Below are 18,863 nucleotides of genomic sequence, written 5' to 3'. Positions count from 1 at the left end.
GTTCACACTTCCTGACAGTCTCTCCTCAAAGGCATTCATGGTCGTGCATTCAGTTGTAAACAAAAGTCACAAAAACTGACAGAAAGTGGTCTGAAGAATTGAAAAAGAAGAAAGAAAGAAAAAGCATAAGAAAAAAAAGGGATAGTTCAGATTATTTGAAGTGGGGTTGTGTGTGTGTGTGTATACATATATATATATATATATATATATATATATATATATAGTTTACTTTTCTAGCCTGAAAATTGCACTTGTTCATGATTCTTGTTTCTAAGTGGATTACGTGAAAACATTTATATGAGCCGGAGTGGACAAGTGCTAAAAACTGCAACATACTCCTCTCCCTCTCTCTCTCTCTCACACACTGAGCAAGTTTATGTTCCTTCTCAGTAATCTGATACAGTGGCAGTGTAATTAAATAGCAGAGGCCTGAGGGTATGGAGAGAGGGATGGAGGCTAGGAGGAGGAACGAGGGAAAGGAGGTAAGACAGATAGAGCGGAGAGTGACAGAGTGAGCGAGACAAGGAGAGGGTGAAAAATACTTCACGCATGTCTGTGAAAGCTTGACACCAGCAGATTGAGAAGAAGTGTGGAATTCATCTCCCTCACACACACACACACACACACCCTGGTGTGGAGGGGTGAGACAGAGTAATTGCATGAGCCCCCTGCCTGTCATATCTGGCATGTCCGTCACACAGGTGGGAGCTGATACTGTAGAAATTCAGTGTGCTGCTCTTGCCCACATCTTTTATTCAGAATGTTTTTTGGCCCCTTCTGCCACCCTTACCCTACCACCCACACCCTCCAATCAATATATTATTAGCAGTCATTATGCCCACATGCATATTTATAGGGCGAGAGTGGATAACAGAGAAGAGAGATTGGTGAAAAGAGTGTGTGTGGCTGTTTTAGTAGGAGTTGGAGCAGTTTGCTCAGTGGTGAGGTCAGCTGGCTTCTTATTAAGGAAATTGAAAATGTTCTCCCGCTGTGTGTGTGTGTGTGTTCTCTTGTCGTGTTCATGCTCATGTGTGCAGGCATGCCCCAGCCCAGGATAGAGTGGTTTAAGGACGCAGTGCCTCTTTCCAAACTGGCCAACCCTCGCTACAAGGTCACCGCAGCAACCGGGCTGACGGTGCGCAGGGTGCAGCCAGGAGACGGAGGAATATTCCAGTGCCTCGCTCGCAATGCTGCTGGAGAAACCCAGGCACACACACAACTCCTTGTATCTAGTGAGTTTGTCTGACACACGCGCAATAAAACAAGCACTTACACTTACAGCAGCATTACCTCTGCTCCCAAGTCTCTACTTTTTCAGCTTTTCCTGTCTTTCCCTTTAACTTTGTTTCTCATTTATCTCAATTTGCTCTTCTACTTCACTCCTGTGTCAACTCTATAGAAGAGTATTAGGGTCAGGCCAACCCGTTCTCATCCCAACATACTGACATTTTGTCACCACCCCTCAGCATCTCATACTGATGCACAAGGTACCTTTCACGGCTGTATGAGACGCTGCCAGAAAGCTTTTTAAACTCGTGGTTAACGTTGTGAAACAGTAACAGTTTGGGTAGGTTTTGGCACAAAAACATCTTGGGTAAGTTTAGGATAATACCATGTTTTGTGTTACAATAATACAATATGACACAAATCATGTCATGTACTTACAACTTTTATTAACACTTTAGGTTTCATCTTTCACTTTTTACTTTAGGCCGTTCATCCACCCCACCTCCTCCACACGCAGACTTATCATTTTCAATACTACTAGTGCCAGGCGTAAATAACTTTTTTGCACTTTGCATTTTGCAAATAAAGTTGAAATGTCAAGAACTAAGTATTTCAGTCATTAAAAAAACATTAAAATACATTAAAAAATAAGAGAAAGAACTTTTCTCTTTTTTTGGCGTTTTGCATAAAGTCAATAAGTCAAGAATAAAGTCTTTCAGTAATAGTGCCAGGCATAAAAGAAATAAGAGGAGGAACTCTTTTTTTCTTTGCATTTTGAGGATAAAGTCGAATGGTATGAGGACTTTCTTCTTCACTTCACTTCACTTCATTTTGGCTTTATTCTCCAACTGCAAAATATTTTTTTTTCTTTTATGATTGGTCCTAATACTCTTCTGTACATCTCCTTTGTTTGTCTGTATCACTTTGTTTCTGTCACCTCATATAATGCATAATTGTTTTTTAGGGCTACAGCTAAAAATGATTTTATTTTTGATTAGTCTCTATTTTAATGTCAGAAAATAGTCAAAAATTCCCATCATAGTTTCATAAAAACTAAAGGAGACATCATTAGATTGCTTGCCTTCCCCAGCCAGCACTTCAGAACTATTGAGTATGAAAATGGACATCATGTCTCCAATGCCTCCCAGTGTACAAAAATTAAGCCAATGTTTTGGCTTCACTTTCAGGAGCCGTCATTTCATTCATTTGACAGCATCTGTCAGTGTTCAAAACCTAAAAATATCATGTTTCCCATTGAATAAGAAGAAATCCTCACAGATAAGAAGCTGGTCTGTTTGCTTGAGAAATTCTTCTATAAATTACCAAAATAGTTTCTGGAATATGACAAGCCAGTCACAGGCCTTCCTTAAACAAAATGTTATTTTGTTTTTGAAACACAAGTGATAGTCAGAGACAGTCGAGCGCTCTGCTTTGACTCCAGTACGTGTCAGCTGCAGAACTCTGCACATTATGTATACACAGATATATTTGTCTCAGTAGAGTTACGTTCTGTTTAGTGAGCGTTATAATTAAAAGTCCCAGTGGAGCTTCCACACCACCACCTTCCACATTTATGCGCACGCACGTAGCACTAGGTAATGAATAAAGGCTCCATTGATCAAAGTGGAAGCGTTTGTGTTTAGATCAACACTGTCATCCTTTCTTTTTCCATTCTTCTCTTTTCTCTTTGCCATTAAACTCCACTCGTTTTCCACCAATCTTCCCACTGTAGCCAATTCTCTGTGTTCTCTCCTCTCATGTCCTCTGCCTGTGTTTCAGGTGTGGCCCCCACATTTATATCCCCTCCATCTGACCAAACAGTAACTGATGGGAACACCGCCTTGTTTAATTGCCAGACGAGCGGAGCTCCAAAACCTGCCATCACCTGGAGGAAAGGTAACGCACCACACACTCTGCATCACACACTGAGCACACGCACAAAGACACTGACATTATGTCTTTTTAATTCAAAATGTGCTTAATGACTTCATTACTTTTTTTATTCACCTGCAGGCTATTTTATTATTTTCTGTATTGTATCTGTAGGATCGCAGGTCTTGGCTAGCGGCTCTGTCCAGGTTCCCAGGTTCACACTGTTGCAGTCAGGTGGTTTGGAGATTCAGCCAATCAGTTTCCAAGACTCCGGAGAATACTCCTGCATCGCCTTGAACTCGGAAGGAACCATCAACGCCACCGCCACGCTCACCGTCTGGAGTAAGATGCACACGTACCTGCACACTTACTCAATATACATTTGCTAAACAGACTAAAACAGACATGGAACACTAATTTATCCGAAGCTGTCCAATCACATTAGGTCTGGCTAATGAACAGCAGTTTGATTGGTTATCGATGCAGTGGGCTGGTGCAGTGGTGAAATAATCATCTGATTGGCCTGGGTAAAAGAATGATTGATTAGCTGGTAAACTTATTGATCGGATGATTGTTTTTATATATATCTTGACAGCTCAGATTAAATACTATTGAATTAGATTAACCCACAGTCGTCTGTTGAGCACTGTGATATATAAAAACTAGACTAATCTACTGGAGGTCTGGTCACATCCCAGCTATACCATGACTGAGACATAACAGATGGTCTCCACACTGCATCCACTTTTAGTTTTCACCAGTGCACTTTTTCACTCTGTGTTCTAAAACATGTGAAATGACTAAAGCCTGAGTGGAACAAAGCATCAATAATATGACTGAGCAGAGTTGTGTGTGTGTGTGTGTGTGTGTGTGTGTGTGTGTGTGTGTGTGTGTGTGTGTGTCTGTGTCTGTGTGTTTGTGAGAGAGAGTAAGCATGCTTGCTTGTTTGCAGTTTAGCTTCAACAGTTCAGGACTAAGCTGTAGACTTAATTAATGACTCATTACTCCGGAGCAGCATGCAGTTAAATGTACACATTTTAAATAAAAGTGTGTGTCGCGTTAATAGGAGACAAAACTAAACAAATTTCATTTCAGTCTCTAAATGAATCCCACTTGTGTTACTCCTGCTCATCCTCATCTTTCCTCTGTCTCTGTTTTTCTCTTCTTCTCTGGATATTTTGCAGGTCGTACAGTCATTTCTGTGCCTCCGACAGATCAGCGTGTTATCAAAGGAACCACTGCTGTTCTGGACTGTAATGCCACACATGACTCCAGAGTCAATATCAGGTACCTGCTTGTCTGTAATCTGTGGATTGTCGCGATGAAGCGATTAGTTGTTTGGTCCATAAGATGTCAAAAAAAGTGTGGAAAATGTCCCTCAAAAGCCCAAGATGACATCCTCGCGTTTTTTTTTTGTCCTCAACCCAAAGACATGCAGTTTACTATCAAATAGGTGAAAAGAAACCAGATTAAAAGGTCTTTAAAAAATATATTCCACAGTCATAACTGCACAATAAAACTTAAAAAAAAATCTAAGTGAAAATACTCTCCTGCTTCTTTTAATGGTAACTTTTCCTGGGTAAATGTAAACACAGACTCTTTTCAAGGAGAATCCGACCTGGTATTAAGAGGACATTAAGAATAACTGTATAGAAGTAGCCAGTCTTCTTGTGAATGGTCTCAGTCATATAAAGGGTTTTTGTGCGTCTATAAATACATCCAGTACAGAGTACCTGTATTTCTCCTCTTTTGCAGCTTCAGGTGGGATCGAGGTGGTATGCCGGTTCTTCCGACCAGCGGAGGCCGCGTCTCTGTGCGGCAGGGCTCCCTCACTATTGGCCAGACCTGGTCAGGTGACATTGGGGATTACACCTGCACCGTGACATCACAGGCTGGCAACGATTCTCGCTCTGCACGTCTGGAAGTCATGTGAGTTCCAAGAATCATGCAAAGCTGTTTTTGACCATGTCACCTATTGTCTGCCTGAAATGTTTCACTCTGCCATATATTGCCCATAAAAATTATAACTTGTTGTTCTTACACTTAAACAAACAAATAAACAATCTTAGACTCATCTAAACATCTTAACTCTTGGCAAGAAAGTGAATCAGATAATAAAACACGGATATGACATCTTAGAACTACTGGTTTTTAATTGGTTTTTGGAGAGACCCCCATAATAAGGTCTGGGTTTTTAACACAAGCCAAAGAGATTTTCACATGTAAACATAAAGTACATGAATGGCCCACTTCTGGACTTTGAATCTTTTACATGTCTTTGAAAAAACAAGTTGTCAAAGGGATAGTTCAACCAAATAATGAAAATTCTGACTGCCTGACTGATTCATATTGCAGATATGATTGACAAGAATGATCAAGCATTGTAGCAAAAAAAAAACAAAAAAACACATGCAGAACATGAGAAGAGAAGCAACACATACTGAACATACATAAAACATAATGACAGCATTAGTATCGTCTTATTTCAGCTGTTGTCTTAATGAAATAATTACTGGTTACCAATAATAGCCATGCTCTATCAGGGGTCAGACAATCTCTGAACCAAATACATGCCCATATCATTAAAATTGTAAGGTGTGAGAATGTGGCAGCTACTTTGTGTGAGTTATCATTAGTGATAGTAATGTAAGGTCATATCTATTGTCAGGTACCCGGGTTTGCATGATCACTTCACTGCTTGCTCTTCAAGTGTAAAATGTGCGTTTGTGCGCCTGCATGCACGCATTCTTATGGTTTGGGTGGACACATTCCAAACATGTCGCATAATGTGTCTGTTATGAGTGGCATCTCTGACACTCAGATGACAACATGCCACAGACATATTTCAAGTGCATGTCGCGATCCATGCAGCCTCATTATAGCAAGTGTGAGAGAACACCATCAAGAAGTGGCATTTGTATAGTAATAGGCGCTTCTATAATATATTTGTAAAAGGCACTTATGATATATTAATACAATTGCAGGGTAGGAGAGAGATAGAACATGAGTCCACTTCTACTGAATAATACAACGATGAGAGGGCACACGTGTCAAACTCAGAGGGAGGAAGTGGGTCTCTGTTTATGGCTGAGCAAAAACACGTAGCGAACGAAGGGATTTCTGTACGACTGTGAGTGTGTGCGTGCGTGTATGTGTGGGTGTGGGCGCGTGCGTCCGCATGTGTGACTGACATTCTCGTTAGCTCGGTATCAATGGGTCAGGGAGGCTAACAGACGCTGGCGGCTGAGGAGACAGACTAATTACCAGCAGGTTATTGGTTCAACTCCCGCAAGACCCATCCATGTGTTCGTGAGTGTGTGCGTGTGTGTGTGTTTTGTGTGGGCTGTGCGAAGGTAGTTGCTCTAACATTCTCTAAGCTCATCTATTAATTAATATGATCATGTCAGCTCAGAAAAGAAAACATCATTCTCATTTCCCCTTGCTCCCGCTCTGCCTCATTCACAGCCGCCCTTGCTTCTTCTTGGCGCTGTACGACTCTCCCTCCTCCTCCCGCTCAAACATTACGTCATATTCTTCATATATCACTTCATGCTCTCCTGAATATTAAAACCTAACACAAACACAAAAACAGGAGCCGAAACATTTTTTTAACTCTGATCTAATCTGATGAAATTAACAAGAGGCCGCAGCCTGTCAGAGAAGACCTTCTTGGACAGGATATTAACACATCCATGATTGTTTAGAAATAATTAATGAGCTCATGAATATAAAATGCAGCTAGTTTAAGCACAAGGAAGCCTGTCTTTCATCATGTTTTCAGTGTAAATATATTTACTTTGTCTTTTATTTTTGTTAATATCTTCTCTTCTGTTATCTCTGCTTAACACCTGTAGCCTTCACAGAAAGAAGAGATCTGCTTTTCATTCCATCTCCTCCTCCAAGCCAAGTGTTTTTTATGATGCACTAAAATCGGCATAATCAAATGTCTGGACACTCTTTATTGCTTTCATGAATATATCTGTGTTGCTTTCTTTGTTATTATCATGGCAGGGATGCACAAATATCCACGGGGGACGGCCAAATGTCTGGAGAATTTCTTTTTAATAGATGTGGTGAAATATATTTGCTGTTGTCCAGATCGCGTAGAGAATAAAATATCACAATAAAAATATGCAAACCACAGCCATATTTAAAAGATATCTCCCAGTGGAACTGATGCTGGACCAGACCCAGGGAACCAACCTGGGTGTCAGAGCCAACTTTTTTTTTTTTTCCACCACACATATCTAATAGAAAAACAAAAACACAGGAAACAAATATCTGTCTAATGAAAAGTCTAGGCAGTTTGTCACAGTCTTGTTTATGAAACACAAATGCATAAATGTGTAATTACATGTTCAGACACAATCTTTTGTCTGTATGCGGATGTTAAATGAATAGTTTAACATTTTGGAAAATACTCTTATCTGCTTTCTAGACAAATGTCATATAGGAAAATTTGTATTGACTGTCCAGATCAGTCTGTGTATAAAGATGGATGACACATCTCCACCTCCTCCAGCTGTACAAAAGTGAAGCTGTTATGTCATCCGTCCTTGTATATGTCAGTTGTCCACACATGAGAGTGGTATCATGTCTGAACAGTAAACATATAGCTAACACTGGTAGCCATTAGCAGAGAGGCTTCACCTCTAAAGCTCACAAATTAACACAATATATTTCATTTGTTTGATCCATTAAAAAGCAGAATTGTAAAACTGTCATGTTGTGGTTTTACAGGGGTTATGTGCTAATTCTTGGCCTGAAGCCGTAACTTCTGGAGTCTCCGCTGGTTGCTTGACAACCGCTCGTGGCTTTGAAATCGTGTGGCAAATAACCCCCTGTGAAACCACAACTTATCACTGAGTGAGTTTTTTTAGAGGTGCTTTTAGGTTGATTTGGTTTCCAATCTTAACACTGGCTGTAGTGTCATATTTAGCATACAGATATGAGAGTGGTATCTGGCTTCTTTAAGGTCTTTTATAAGGGGAGACACTACAGGTTGATACTGCCAAAGTTTTAGATATTACCATGCAACCTTCACAGTAAATACTTACATCAACAGAACTATTTTTTGTATTACAAATGCCCTGAAATGTAATGTTTAAAAAAGTAAATGATGGAAAGACGAGCCATGACTTTTACTGAGTTTTGTTTTGCTTCTATCAAGTGTGAATTAAGATGACAAGCTAGCTAGCAAGCTAACAGCGCAAACGATCATCTAAGACACTGAGGTGATTATCAAAATGCTCAAAAACACTATATACAAAACAAATGGTAAATCCTACCAATAATACGTACCAAGCCAACTGTGAAAAGGTTGAAATATTACAAAGTAGACAAGGGTAACGTTAGTAACGTGCAAGTACAGAATAGAAATCATGATGAAACTTCCCCAGTTGATTACTTACATTAAGCCAATTTATTTATTTGTATTACAAGTTTGCTTGATGTTTTTATTTTGTGCAAATGAGGCATTATCTAGAAGTCTACAGATGCAAATAGTCAAATGTGTATTTTGGATGTTTTTTATGTCTACTAGTGTACATGAAGACGTTCTGTGTGGAAGCAAAATCTCAAAATTGACCGAAAATGTCAAATTGTTCCTCTAAAGGCTTAATTGTGATCAAATGACCAAGCAAATATTGTCAGACTTATTTGAATTTTTTTTGGGTCTTTCTTGTCTTTTTGTGTGTTCAGTGAACTGCCGCACTCTCCTCGCTCCCTGACCGCCCGCCTAAATGACTCTGACTCCCGCTCCGTCCTCCTGTCCTGGCTACGCCCCTTTGATGGGAACTCCCCGCTTCTGTACTACCTGCTGGAGCTCTCTGAGAACAGTAAGTGTGTGTGTGTGTGTGTGTGTGTGCGGGTTTGTGTGTGTGGGCCTACTTTATAGTCCCTGAGCGGCAAACAGCTGTTCACTTGCTGTCTAGCAGGCACTGACACACACTCATTTACAAGAGGCAGGCATATGGAGAATGGTGTTGCTGCGTAAATGTACATCCAGGTTCCCTATAAATAAACTCTTATTTTCCTCCACCTCCCATCTCTCTCTCTCTGTCTCTCACCATCTCTCTGCCACAGATGTTTTAACAGCAGGCTGGCTCTTTGTCAAATGAGAAATAGTGGAAGAGAGAGGAGAGAGAGAGGGATTGAGGAAAAGAATGACAGGAGAAACAGATTGGAGGGAGATGGCTGTAGAGCAGCTCTTACTCCTGCTGTAAGCTAAGGGGATGGATTGTTGAACGTTACACACAGAGCCAAGCACTTGGCACATGACCATCAGAGCTGCACTGATGGACAAATCATCCCCTTGGAATTATTCTATCTGTGCTCTGAATTGCTTTGAAATATTGAGCTTGAAAGTTTTTGGGAATAACAAAGTACAACTACTTTGTTAATATACGCAAGTAGACTTTTCAGGTATCTGTACTTTATTTACCTTTACTTGAGTGTGTATTTTTCTGACTGCTTTTTACTTTTACTCCCTACATTTTAACTGTATATGCTACTCCTTGCATTTTCAAAACAGGCTTTTTACTTTAGTTTTGATGCATTTGTGGGGAATTATTGGTTATCTGTATTGTTTGTTTTTGCACTGCACCTTCCCAACAACAAGATTAATTTCGGCTTAAATGGATGTGACAATGACACATGAAAGAGACGAGTCTTTGGTGTTCCCTCCAGTGCATGTCACGCACGACAGATGTAACAAGACTAACACAACAAACAAAAAAATGCAGAACAAGACCAAAAATGACACAAGAGGCATAACAAGGCGAAAAAGACATGAGAAGAAAAATTATGTAAAGAAATGTGATGAGACCAAAAATAATTTCACAAGACGTATACGATGAAAAATGAGGTAACAAGATGAAAAATCACTTAAAAGATGTAATGAGGCCAAAAATTATGTAAAAAGGCGAAAACGTTTTAACAAGATGAAAAATGATCTAAAAGATGTAATAAAATGAAACTTGAAGAGAGGCAGACTGCAGAGAAAAAGCGAGGTTCAGCTTTGTTCAGAAACAGCTGGTAGAAATGCACTTCAGCAAGTGACTTTTACACTTTGAGCACATTTCTGTACTTTTTCCACTTTTACTTGAGTGAAAAAGTTGAAAAGTGTCTGTACTTCTGCTCGATAAGATGTATCTACTTTTGCCACCTCTGCCAAATAGCAAACATGATGTGTGGAACAAGCCGTACATGAAAATGACAGACACCTTAAATGTAATGTAATGTAATGTAAATAAATTTGGAACAGGTCAAATGCAGATAGAACCTGTTAGTCCCAGGAGATCACTTACTGCTTGGACTTCTGTGGTTCTACCTGCAAAAAATGAAAAGAAGCAATGATAATGTAGTAGCAAGCTAGCAATAAAAATAAACCTCCCAGGAAGCTCTAAAATGATTTTTAAAAAATACTGAACTTGCCTGACATTTGTTAGTGTTGTCCATCGTAAGACCGACAATAAAATCCCTGAACTTGAGGTTTCATATTAACGGTATTTTCTCATTTATTCTCTTCTTCTCTGCTCCTTTTCACACTGTCTGTTCCTCTTGTGTGCCTCAAAGTGCTGACTCGTTCCACAATTAGAACCTTTTACAACTAAGTTAGATTGATTTTGCAGATACAATCTATTGTATTATTATTATTATTATTATTATTATTATCATTATTATTATTATTATTATTATTATTATTATTATTATTATTATTATTATTATTATTATTATAAAAACACCAAAATGACATATAACTTAAAATTAACACCTCACATCAGGAAACAGTTTGATCTGATAAAAGCCTCCCCAGTGGCACCTGTAATGTCAAACCACTTCTTGTCCGCAGCCAAGTCAGATCTGTCCATGGAAATGAAATTCGAGTTATTAAAGATTTCTTAATGGCGTATTTGCATCATTCAATCAATTGGCAGAAAAATTTAACCGACCCCACTCTCATTTATAGCGTTATAGCAGTCTTTGTGATGGCGCCTCCAGGGCTTCATCACAGAGGCCTATGATATACTAAACTATATGAATCCTCAGTCAATTTCTAGCCTCAGAAGTCACTGGGAACAAGATCTTGACAAACCTTTCTCCAATGAATTGTGGGATGCCGTTTTAGAGCGAGTACATTCTTCTTCTTCAAGCAGTGGATATGGGCTCCATATCCATGGGCCGTTCACTGTTTTCATCTTGCCAAAGCTAAATTGGCCAAGATTTACCCCAACATTGATCCAGCTTGTGACTGGTGCAAACGTGTGCCAGCTACTTTAATACATACATTTTGGACATTCCCTGCTTTACACTCATTTTGGCAAGCAATATTCAATTCCCTGAGTGAAGCTGTCACAACAACTATAGTCCCACATTCTTTAACTGCTGTATTTGGCGTAAGACATGAAGACTGTGATTGGCCATTAGACATGGACAATGAGGTGGCCTTCATCACCTTACTGGTCTGGCGTTTAATTCTATTTAACTGGAAGAGCTCAAAACTGCTATGCCATGTCAGATGGATCAGGGATATTATGTTCCATGTTAAGTTGGAGAAAATACAATTTTTATCTTTTTTATTTGTTTATTTTTACTTTATTTTCTTCAGTCAACTATTTGTCATTGATTCTTCAGTGTGTAACTTTTCTAAATGATGTTTCATCTAGAGGACTTGGGAGTGTGGAGTGGGGAGGGAGGGAATCAGGGGGATTTACTATGTTAATTTATTATTATTAATTTATTTATTAATTTAATTTTTTAAAAAAAGGAAACAGCCCACTTAATGTTAATAAGTGGCGACTGAAGATGAAGATGTGAATAACTCAATTTTGACAAAAATGTCAGATAGAGCCTTAAAATTCCAAGGGGGCAAAATGTCAAACATTAATGTTGTGTGACATTTTGAGTCATCTTCATTCTGATAACTTGTAGGGAGACAGCAGTAATATAACTTCAAGTTTTCTACTGTCACTATTTCAGCTGCTGTTTTTTAGCATCTACAAAGGTACGCCAAATAATGATTGAAAAAGAAAACCTCCAAACGTCTAGTCAATTTCAGTAGACTGAATCCAGACTGTGAGAATAAAAAAAGACTTTTCGCACACTGATTACCAGTGCGTGTTAGATGTTTTGGATTGAATTCCACAGAGAATGGGCCATTATAAATACAATGTATTTTCATGTCAGACAATGGCTCTAATACACTCAGTGGGCTCTCTTTAAATGGCTCACACACTATCCTTCTCACTTACAAAGATATGCGTGTGGCTGGTGCAATGATAATAGTGCATCTGTCTGTGGTATCTTCAGGAGAAAGACTGAAAGATAAGCTGGCAACAAGCTGGCAACAGTATACACAAGCATCTGTGCTTCTCCATTAATCCCCCTCTTCCCTCCAAACTTTTCTTTCTTGTCGCATCCCGTGGTACTTGTTTCCTTTATTATTCTCTCCATCTTACCCCCCATTCCTTTCTACCTTCCCTTCTTGTGTCTTTTATCTCTTCCTCCCTTCTTTCCTTTTGATTTATGGGTCCTGAGTGTCCCTGTGTCTCTGTTTGTCCTGCCTCAGCCAGATATTATCGGCCTCTAATCTTTGTGTCTTCTGTCTAGACTCGCCGTGGAAGGTCTACCTATCAGAGGTCGATCCTTCGGTGACCGAGGTATCAGTGGGCGGGCTCACACCTGCCAGGACCTATCAGTTCAGACTTTGCGCCGTCAATCAAGTGGGCAGGGGCCAGTACAGCGCCGAGACGCAGAGGTAAGAGCATGGTGTGCACATTTAAAGACACAATTCAGTCGCTGACACACATCTGGAACCAAGGGAGGGGTGTGGGTAGGCGTGTTGAGCTTATTTCATGACCTTTTATTTTGTGCAAAGAGAAGCAGAAAACAGATCGGCTTCAGCAACACTTCATACATTACTTTATGCTGTTTACAAAGTTCATTATTAGACGGTAGGTCAGTGTAATTTATGTGAGTTATTAATGTTAAAATACCCTCTGCCCCTGAAGGTCTTGGAGTGGGCAGACTATTAAACCAAATGCCATTCTCAAAGCAGGTATTATATATGAGGGAGAAGTTTTTTCACAGTAGAAACTTCAGTTACAAAATCACTTTTCTGATTCACTTTGATCTAAAGGAACAATTGGCACACGTGTCACATCGTTAAAAGAGAACGTCTCTGTTTTTTGCCTGTTTCACATTCATTAGAGTCAGAATTAATGCCAAATTATCACCGAATAATTTCCTTATCTGTTAATGAGTTGTAAGAAATCATTAATAATGTTTTAGAAGGACTAGATGTTTATAACAATTAAACTGAGCAAATGTAATGGAGTCTGGGCGGCAGTGACTGAACTCCAACTCCAGAGTGTATATTTTCAGAGCAGTGGGCTTTTGTTTTCAGGATAATGGGCTTATCTTCACACTGACAAACAGCTGACTGTTATAAACAGCTGATCAACTTACAGTGTAAGACTCGTTGTTGCTTGTCATTGTCAAAGTGTGATGCTGCACTTGTCTTTGTGTCCAGTGTCCCTGCAGCCTGCAGGCAAACCGCCTGAGCTTCAAGTCTGGGGAGGAGGGGGCAGGTGGAAAAAACTCACTCCAACCATAGATTGTATATTAAATGGGGATTTGACGTAATTATAAAACCGTTTATGGCTCCAGTTACTATTTGCACTGCAGTACTCATTTATGTACATTATGGTCTTACATATTTCTCCTTTAAGCGACTGTAAAGTTTTATAAATGAAATCAATCAAATATAGCAGCTCGTTCAGTGGTCCTACACTTAAAACTGCAACACTGTAGGTATCCCTCTTGCATCACTTTTGCACATGCAGGGCTCCGCGGTCAAGTTAGCAAAATAATTATGCAACGTCTAGGTAGACTTTCAAAATCGAGGCACAAAAAACTACTTTGGTAGATTTAGGAAAAGATCAGCTTTACATTACTTACATAAATTTATGTACACAAGTTTGTGTATATAAGCACATAAGGCATTATAATCAGCCAAATAATATTTATAGACCATTTACAAACTAATTATTAATCTTTAACAAAGTGTTGCTTATATCTCATCCATCTCTCTATGTAATGATTTCTTAAAGGGTCACACATCTTGTAATCATGCTAACAAATACTAGACATAACAAGTACTCAGTGTTGTTTGTTGACAGTGAAATAACTGTTGACTAAAGTATAATTCAGTCAATTTACCACTTATTAACAATGATTACTATACTGTTACCAAAACATTCAGTCAATGGCACACATCTGAGACACACACTCACCATCATCAGCTCTATTCAACACACACTTCTCAATACTTCTTGTGAAGACACACCACTATTTCACTGATGTTTTCTAAAAAGCATGAAACCACTTTTTTTTTCATGTCGAACATGCTGTGATGTGTGTGAAGTAGAGATTTTTTTAGCCTGCTCCGTCTCTGTGTAATAGACTTGGTCACACTGCCTTACTCAAACTGGGAAATGAATAAACTGGAACCTTTCTGCAGTCAAAAGGCATAGTGTATGCACACCCACAAATTCTAATTTGTGTATCTAAGTGTGTGTGTGTGTGTGTGTGAGACAGAGTGTAAGTTGTCACGAGCATGATAGGGACACAGTATTCAGAACGGGGATGAAACAAGGATGGATTCTAACAAGGCGAGGGTGAAGGGAGCAGCCCTTTTTTGTTTAGATTCCATTTCATTTGCAATGAGCAATTTATATTCATCACATCCGTGCTGTAGATGTCTATGTGACGCCGTGTATACATGTGTGTATTTCCCTGCCACCCTCCTTCCATTGCAAATGGTGAACTAAACAGCAAAAATGATGAAATTAACTGCTCTGTGTGTCTGTGTGTGTGTGTATGTGTGTGTGTGTGTGTGTGTGTGTGTGTGTGTGTGTGTCTGTGTAAAGGGAGAGTGTGATTTAGCCCTGAAAAGTAAATAGATTGCTGTGCAGATGTTTAATGTTTGTGTGCGTGCATGTGTGTGTGTTTGCATGTTTATCCCAAGAGAAAACACTAATGGGGGTAATTATGATGCCTTAGCACTGATGGAACTGGATAGAGTGAAAGAGGGTTGGAGGAGGTGTGGCAGGCCTCTTAACAATTTTGCCCCTGAACACACACACACACACACACACACACACACACACCAAATCCCTGACACTCGCACACAATACAACAGATGTGGCCGTGCATTATAAGGTGGAAACACACACATACGCAAGCATGGTTTTGTCTGGCTGAAGAGAGTGACCACAGGCAGATGCCAGTTGTAGTTCTGCCAAACAGACTCTCAGCAACAACAGCAGCTGTGAGCGCTGCCATCACACATTCACACACCTCAGATTACAGTCTCCTGTCAGTTTCATCTTCTCAGCTTGCACTTCTTCTGTCATGTTTTTTTTTTCTCTTTTTCCTGTTCCTCTCTTATTCTTATTCTCCTGCATGCATCAGTGTATTGTGTCCAACCTAATCCACAGTCCAGGGTTGGCTGTTAGAGGCACTGGAGAATAGATTGGCTTGATCCTCGCTAAATGAAGGACTGGCAGACAGACAAGTCATCAGTGGTCAGTGTATCAGAGCAGATGGATACGTCTCTTCTTCAGTGTTTGTCTCATACGTAACCATCCGCACTTTGCTTTTCATCTGTTGGATGTTTGCCTGGATAAGACACGCACACACACACACACACACACACAAGCAGTCACAGATGCCAAGGCGCGTGCTGCACTTGACACACAGGGAGAGTGAGGCAGAAGAAAATGTCCTGCAGAAGCTCCAAATGAGCAGAATGACAAAATGCAGTAATGTGGACAGAGTGAAGGGAACGGGACAGAGAGTGAAGAAGTAGCTTGTAATATTGATGACTAAAAGCCCTTATTAAAGTTTGAACTTGCAGCTGCTTCTGCGCTCTCCCATTTTGTTCTTGTCCTGATTAGGATCTTTATCATAACAGCATTAATTCGTACATTTTTTTCCTTTTTCTTTTTGCACCATTACCCTGCCTTTCTTTTCTTCCTTCCTCACATTCTGGATGACGCATAGGGATACTGAGGCTGTCCTGGCTGGGAGATGGACATCCACTAAGAGTATCTAAATGAATGTGATCAAAGCTGAAAAACATTACCTCTAAATGCAGAAACTCTCCTGAAGAATCCAATTATACCATCTGGAGTACCACACACACACACACACACTCACACACAGTTATTCATGCATGACCTACACTCACACCATTACCGTCTTAAAAGAGGAAGCATTAACGGAGGAAAGACAGATTATGCATAAATGCCTTGAACCCCGGGGATCATCAGAACTTTAAAGCATCTGTCTCAATTCTCTTTGCCTTTGCTCTTATTTTTTATTCCAGCTGTTCAGTCAGAACCAGAACACATCAGACTTTAACACTGGATGTGTGATTAAATACGCTCTCACACTTTTTCTTTCTATCACACACACACACACACACACACACACACACACACACTAATAGGCACACAGTGTAAAAAATAAATGCTTTAAGAGCTTCGTAAGGGGATTTAAAGATTTAAAGGAGATTTGTCCTGTGTTTTCTAACATGCAAATCTTGAATTATGTATTTGTGTTTAACTGTGGCAGCAGCTATGCTGAAGATGCCCATGCCATGAAGAGTTATTTATTTATTTCATACTGTAGAGGTGAAACATGAGGACAAATGTTTATGGATGTCAGATTGTCCAGCGAAGTGACTACAGTTACAGCCATTTCTTCAACTTGTTCATTGTTTTCTTTGCTATCAACTCACAGAAAATGTACTAGGAGGTAAAATTCAAGCTCAATCACTAATTGCTATCTTGGTTTTTGCTGTGTGCACATGTGCTGTGAAGTCAGTATTTTGGAAGAGGAGGTAATCAGCTGTCCTGTATCTACCTGAGCAAACACCAATGATATACATCCCAGTTCTAAAAAAGTTGTGATGCTGTGTAAAACAAGTTAAGACAAGTTCATCATCTACAATTCATAATATCATGAAAACATTCAGAGAATTGCAGTCAGGTAGCTCAGTTGGTAGAGCACGTGACCCACGTACTGAGACTGTGAGTCCTCTGCAGCAGCCGTGGGTTCAGCTCCCACACGCAGCCCTTTACTGCACGTCATCTCCCGCTGTCCTATCAATAAAGCCTTGAAAAGGCCAAAGAAAGATTCACAGGCTTGAAAACCAACATTGAATGTCCTTGGATTTGACCCTCAAGGTGGCACTGCACTTTACTGCATAAAAATCACCATACTTGATAAAGGATACCACATGGGTTTGGGAACACTTTGAAAAAACGTTGCGAGTAAACACAGTTTGTTGCTGCATCTACAATGCAAGTTTAGACTCTACCATGACCTCTTCTCTGAGCTCGAGCTCATCTGAGATGAGCTAACACAAAGTGGAAAGGTGTGCTGTGGCTTGACAAGACCACATTTCAGATTATTTTTACAAATAACAGAACATTGTGACAGCCAGGCTAAAGAGAAGGACATTCCAGACTTCAGACTACAGGCACAAACTTAAAAAGTCAGCATCTTTGATGGCTGTCACGTCTATGAAGGCCCCATTAATGCTAAAATTTACATACTGTACAGGTTTTGGTGCAACGTCCCTGCTTATTTTAGCAAGACAATGCCAAGACACATTCTGCACTTGTTATAACAGCCTGGCTTCATAGTAAAAAAAAGTAGGGTACTAGTGTTATTAATCCAAAGCTTATGAGCCTTCAAACAACCATGCAGTTTAATCAGTATCTCTCTATGCCACACTGTCAGGTGGATGGATTAATTTGGCAATGGATAAGTACTCACTAAAACGGATTTCAACAAATTTCTGAAAAATCTGAGAGAAATAAACCTTTTGTTTGCACAGAAGTACTACAACTCATGAAAAATGGGAGCAAAACCAGAAGTGTTGCATTTATATTTATGTCAAGTTTAGAAATCAGACAGACTGTAAAGAAATAAAATACAAGTTTACAAGCTATAAAAGTAGAACTTACATATGTACAACAATAACCAAGTTAAATCTGAGTAAAAATAACACAATGAGACAAATTAGCTGATGTCTAATGTACTTGTATTTCTACAAGTCCTTTTGCTTTTCATAATAATGGAGTACCTCTTAAAATTAGAGGATGATGGATAGTAAGTTATTTGAGATGAATGTGACAGATGTACAGCACACAAAAAAATTTATTTTTCACCTCACCATACAGTACAAGGCCTATGAAAATAAGAGGTTACTAGACTGAACAAAATAGAAATTGTAGTTCTTTGAGCTTACTGTAGAGTTAAAGATAAAACCTCAGACCCCTGCCTTGGCTCCACTTGTGTCAATGCAAGGAATAAAAAAAAACAACCAAAAACCCCAACAAATTTAATGAAAATGATTTTATTAAAACTACTACAGTTCAGTGATGTTAGTTTCTTTCAGTATTCATTCCATTATTTTAATTAACCTACAAAGTAACAGGTCAGCCTTTATTTCTGCGCCGCTGAATAGACCAGTGCCTACTGTGCCCATGAGGTTGTATTATAAAAGTTATTTAGTCATAAATTAAACAGAAAGGAAAAGTGCTAAAATCAGAAAATAATCAGTTTGTTTTATACAATGCACCTGTTGATCTAAGTGAACCTCAGCTTATTTAAAATGTGTATCCTTGCCAGCCTTTTTTTCACCAGGAAAAAGCAAACCAGAATCTAAAACTCAGATCTAAAACTTAATC

General features: G+C 39.4%; 1 protein-coding gene across 1 annotated transcript in view; it reads left to right on the top strand.

Annotated features, from left to right (window-relative positions):
* LOC146329694 (protein sidekick-1-like) overlaps positions 1-18,863 on the top strand; it is a 334,563-nt gene that overhangs the window by 211,577 nt on the left and 104,123 nt on the right. Inside the window, exons 10-16 of the mRNA XM_084714965.1 lie at positions 1,038-1,232; positions 3,007-3,123; positions 3,274-3,441; positions 4,284-4,386; positions 4,855-5,028; positions 8,800-8,936; positions 12,709-12,856. Coding sequence (XP_084571091.1) covers positions 1,038-1,232; positions 3,007-3,123; positions 3,274-3,441; positions 4,284-4,386; positions 4,855-5,028; positions 8,800-8,936; positions 12,709-12,856 — 1,042 coding nt within the window. The remainder of the gene's footprint in view (positions 1-1,037; positions 1,233-3,006; positions 3,124-3,273; positions 3,442-4,283; positions 4,387-4,854; positions 5,029-8,799; positions 8,937-12,708; positions 12,857-18,863) is intronic.

The sequence above is a fragment of the Lutjanus erythropterus genome, chromosome 3 (genome assembly GCF_056507025.1).
Source record: "Lutjanus erythropterus isolate fLutEry1 chromosome 3, fLutEry1.hap2, whole genome shotgun sequence".
Classification (NCBI taxonomy): domain Eukaryota; kingdom Metazoa; phylum Chordata; class Actinopteri; order Lutjaniformes; family Lutjanidae; genus Lutjanus; species Lutjanus erythropterus.
The sequence above is the reverse complement of the archived record's forward strand: the minus strand, read 5'-3'. Positions and strand labels throughout refer to the sequence as shown.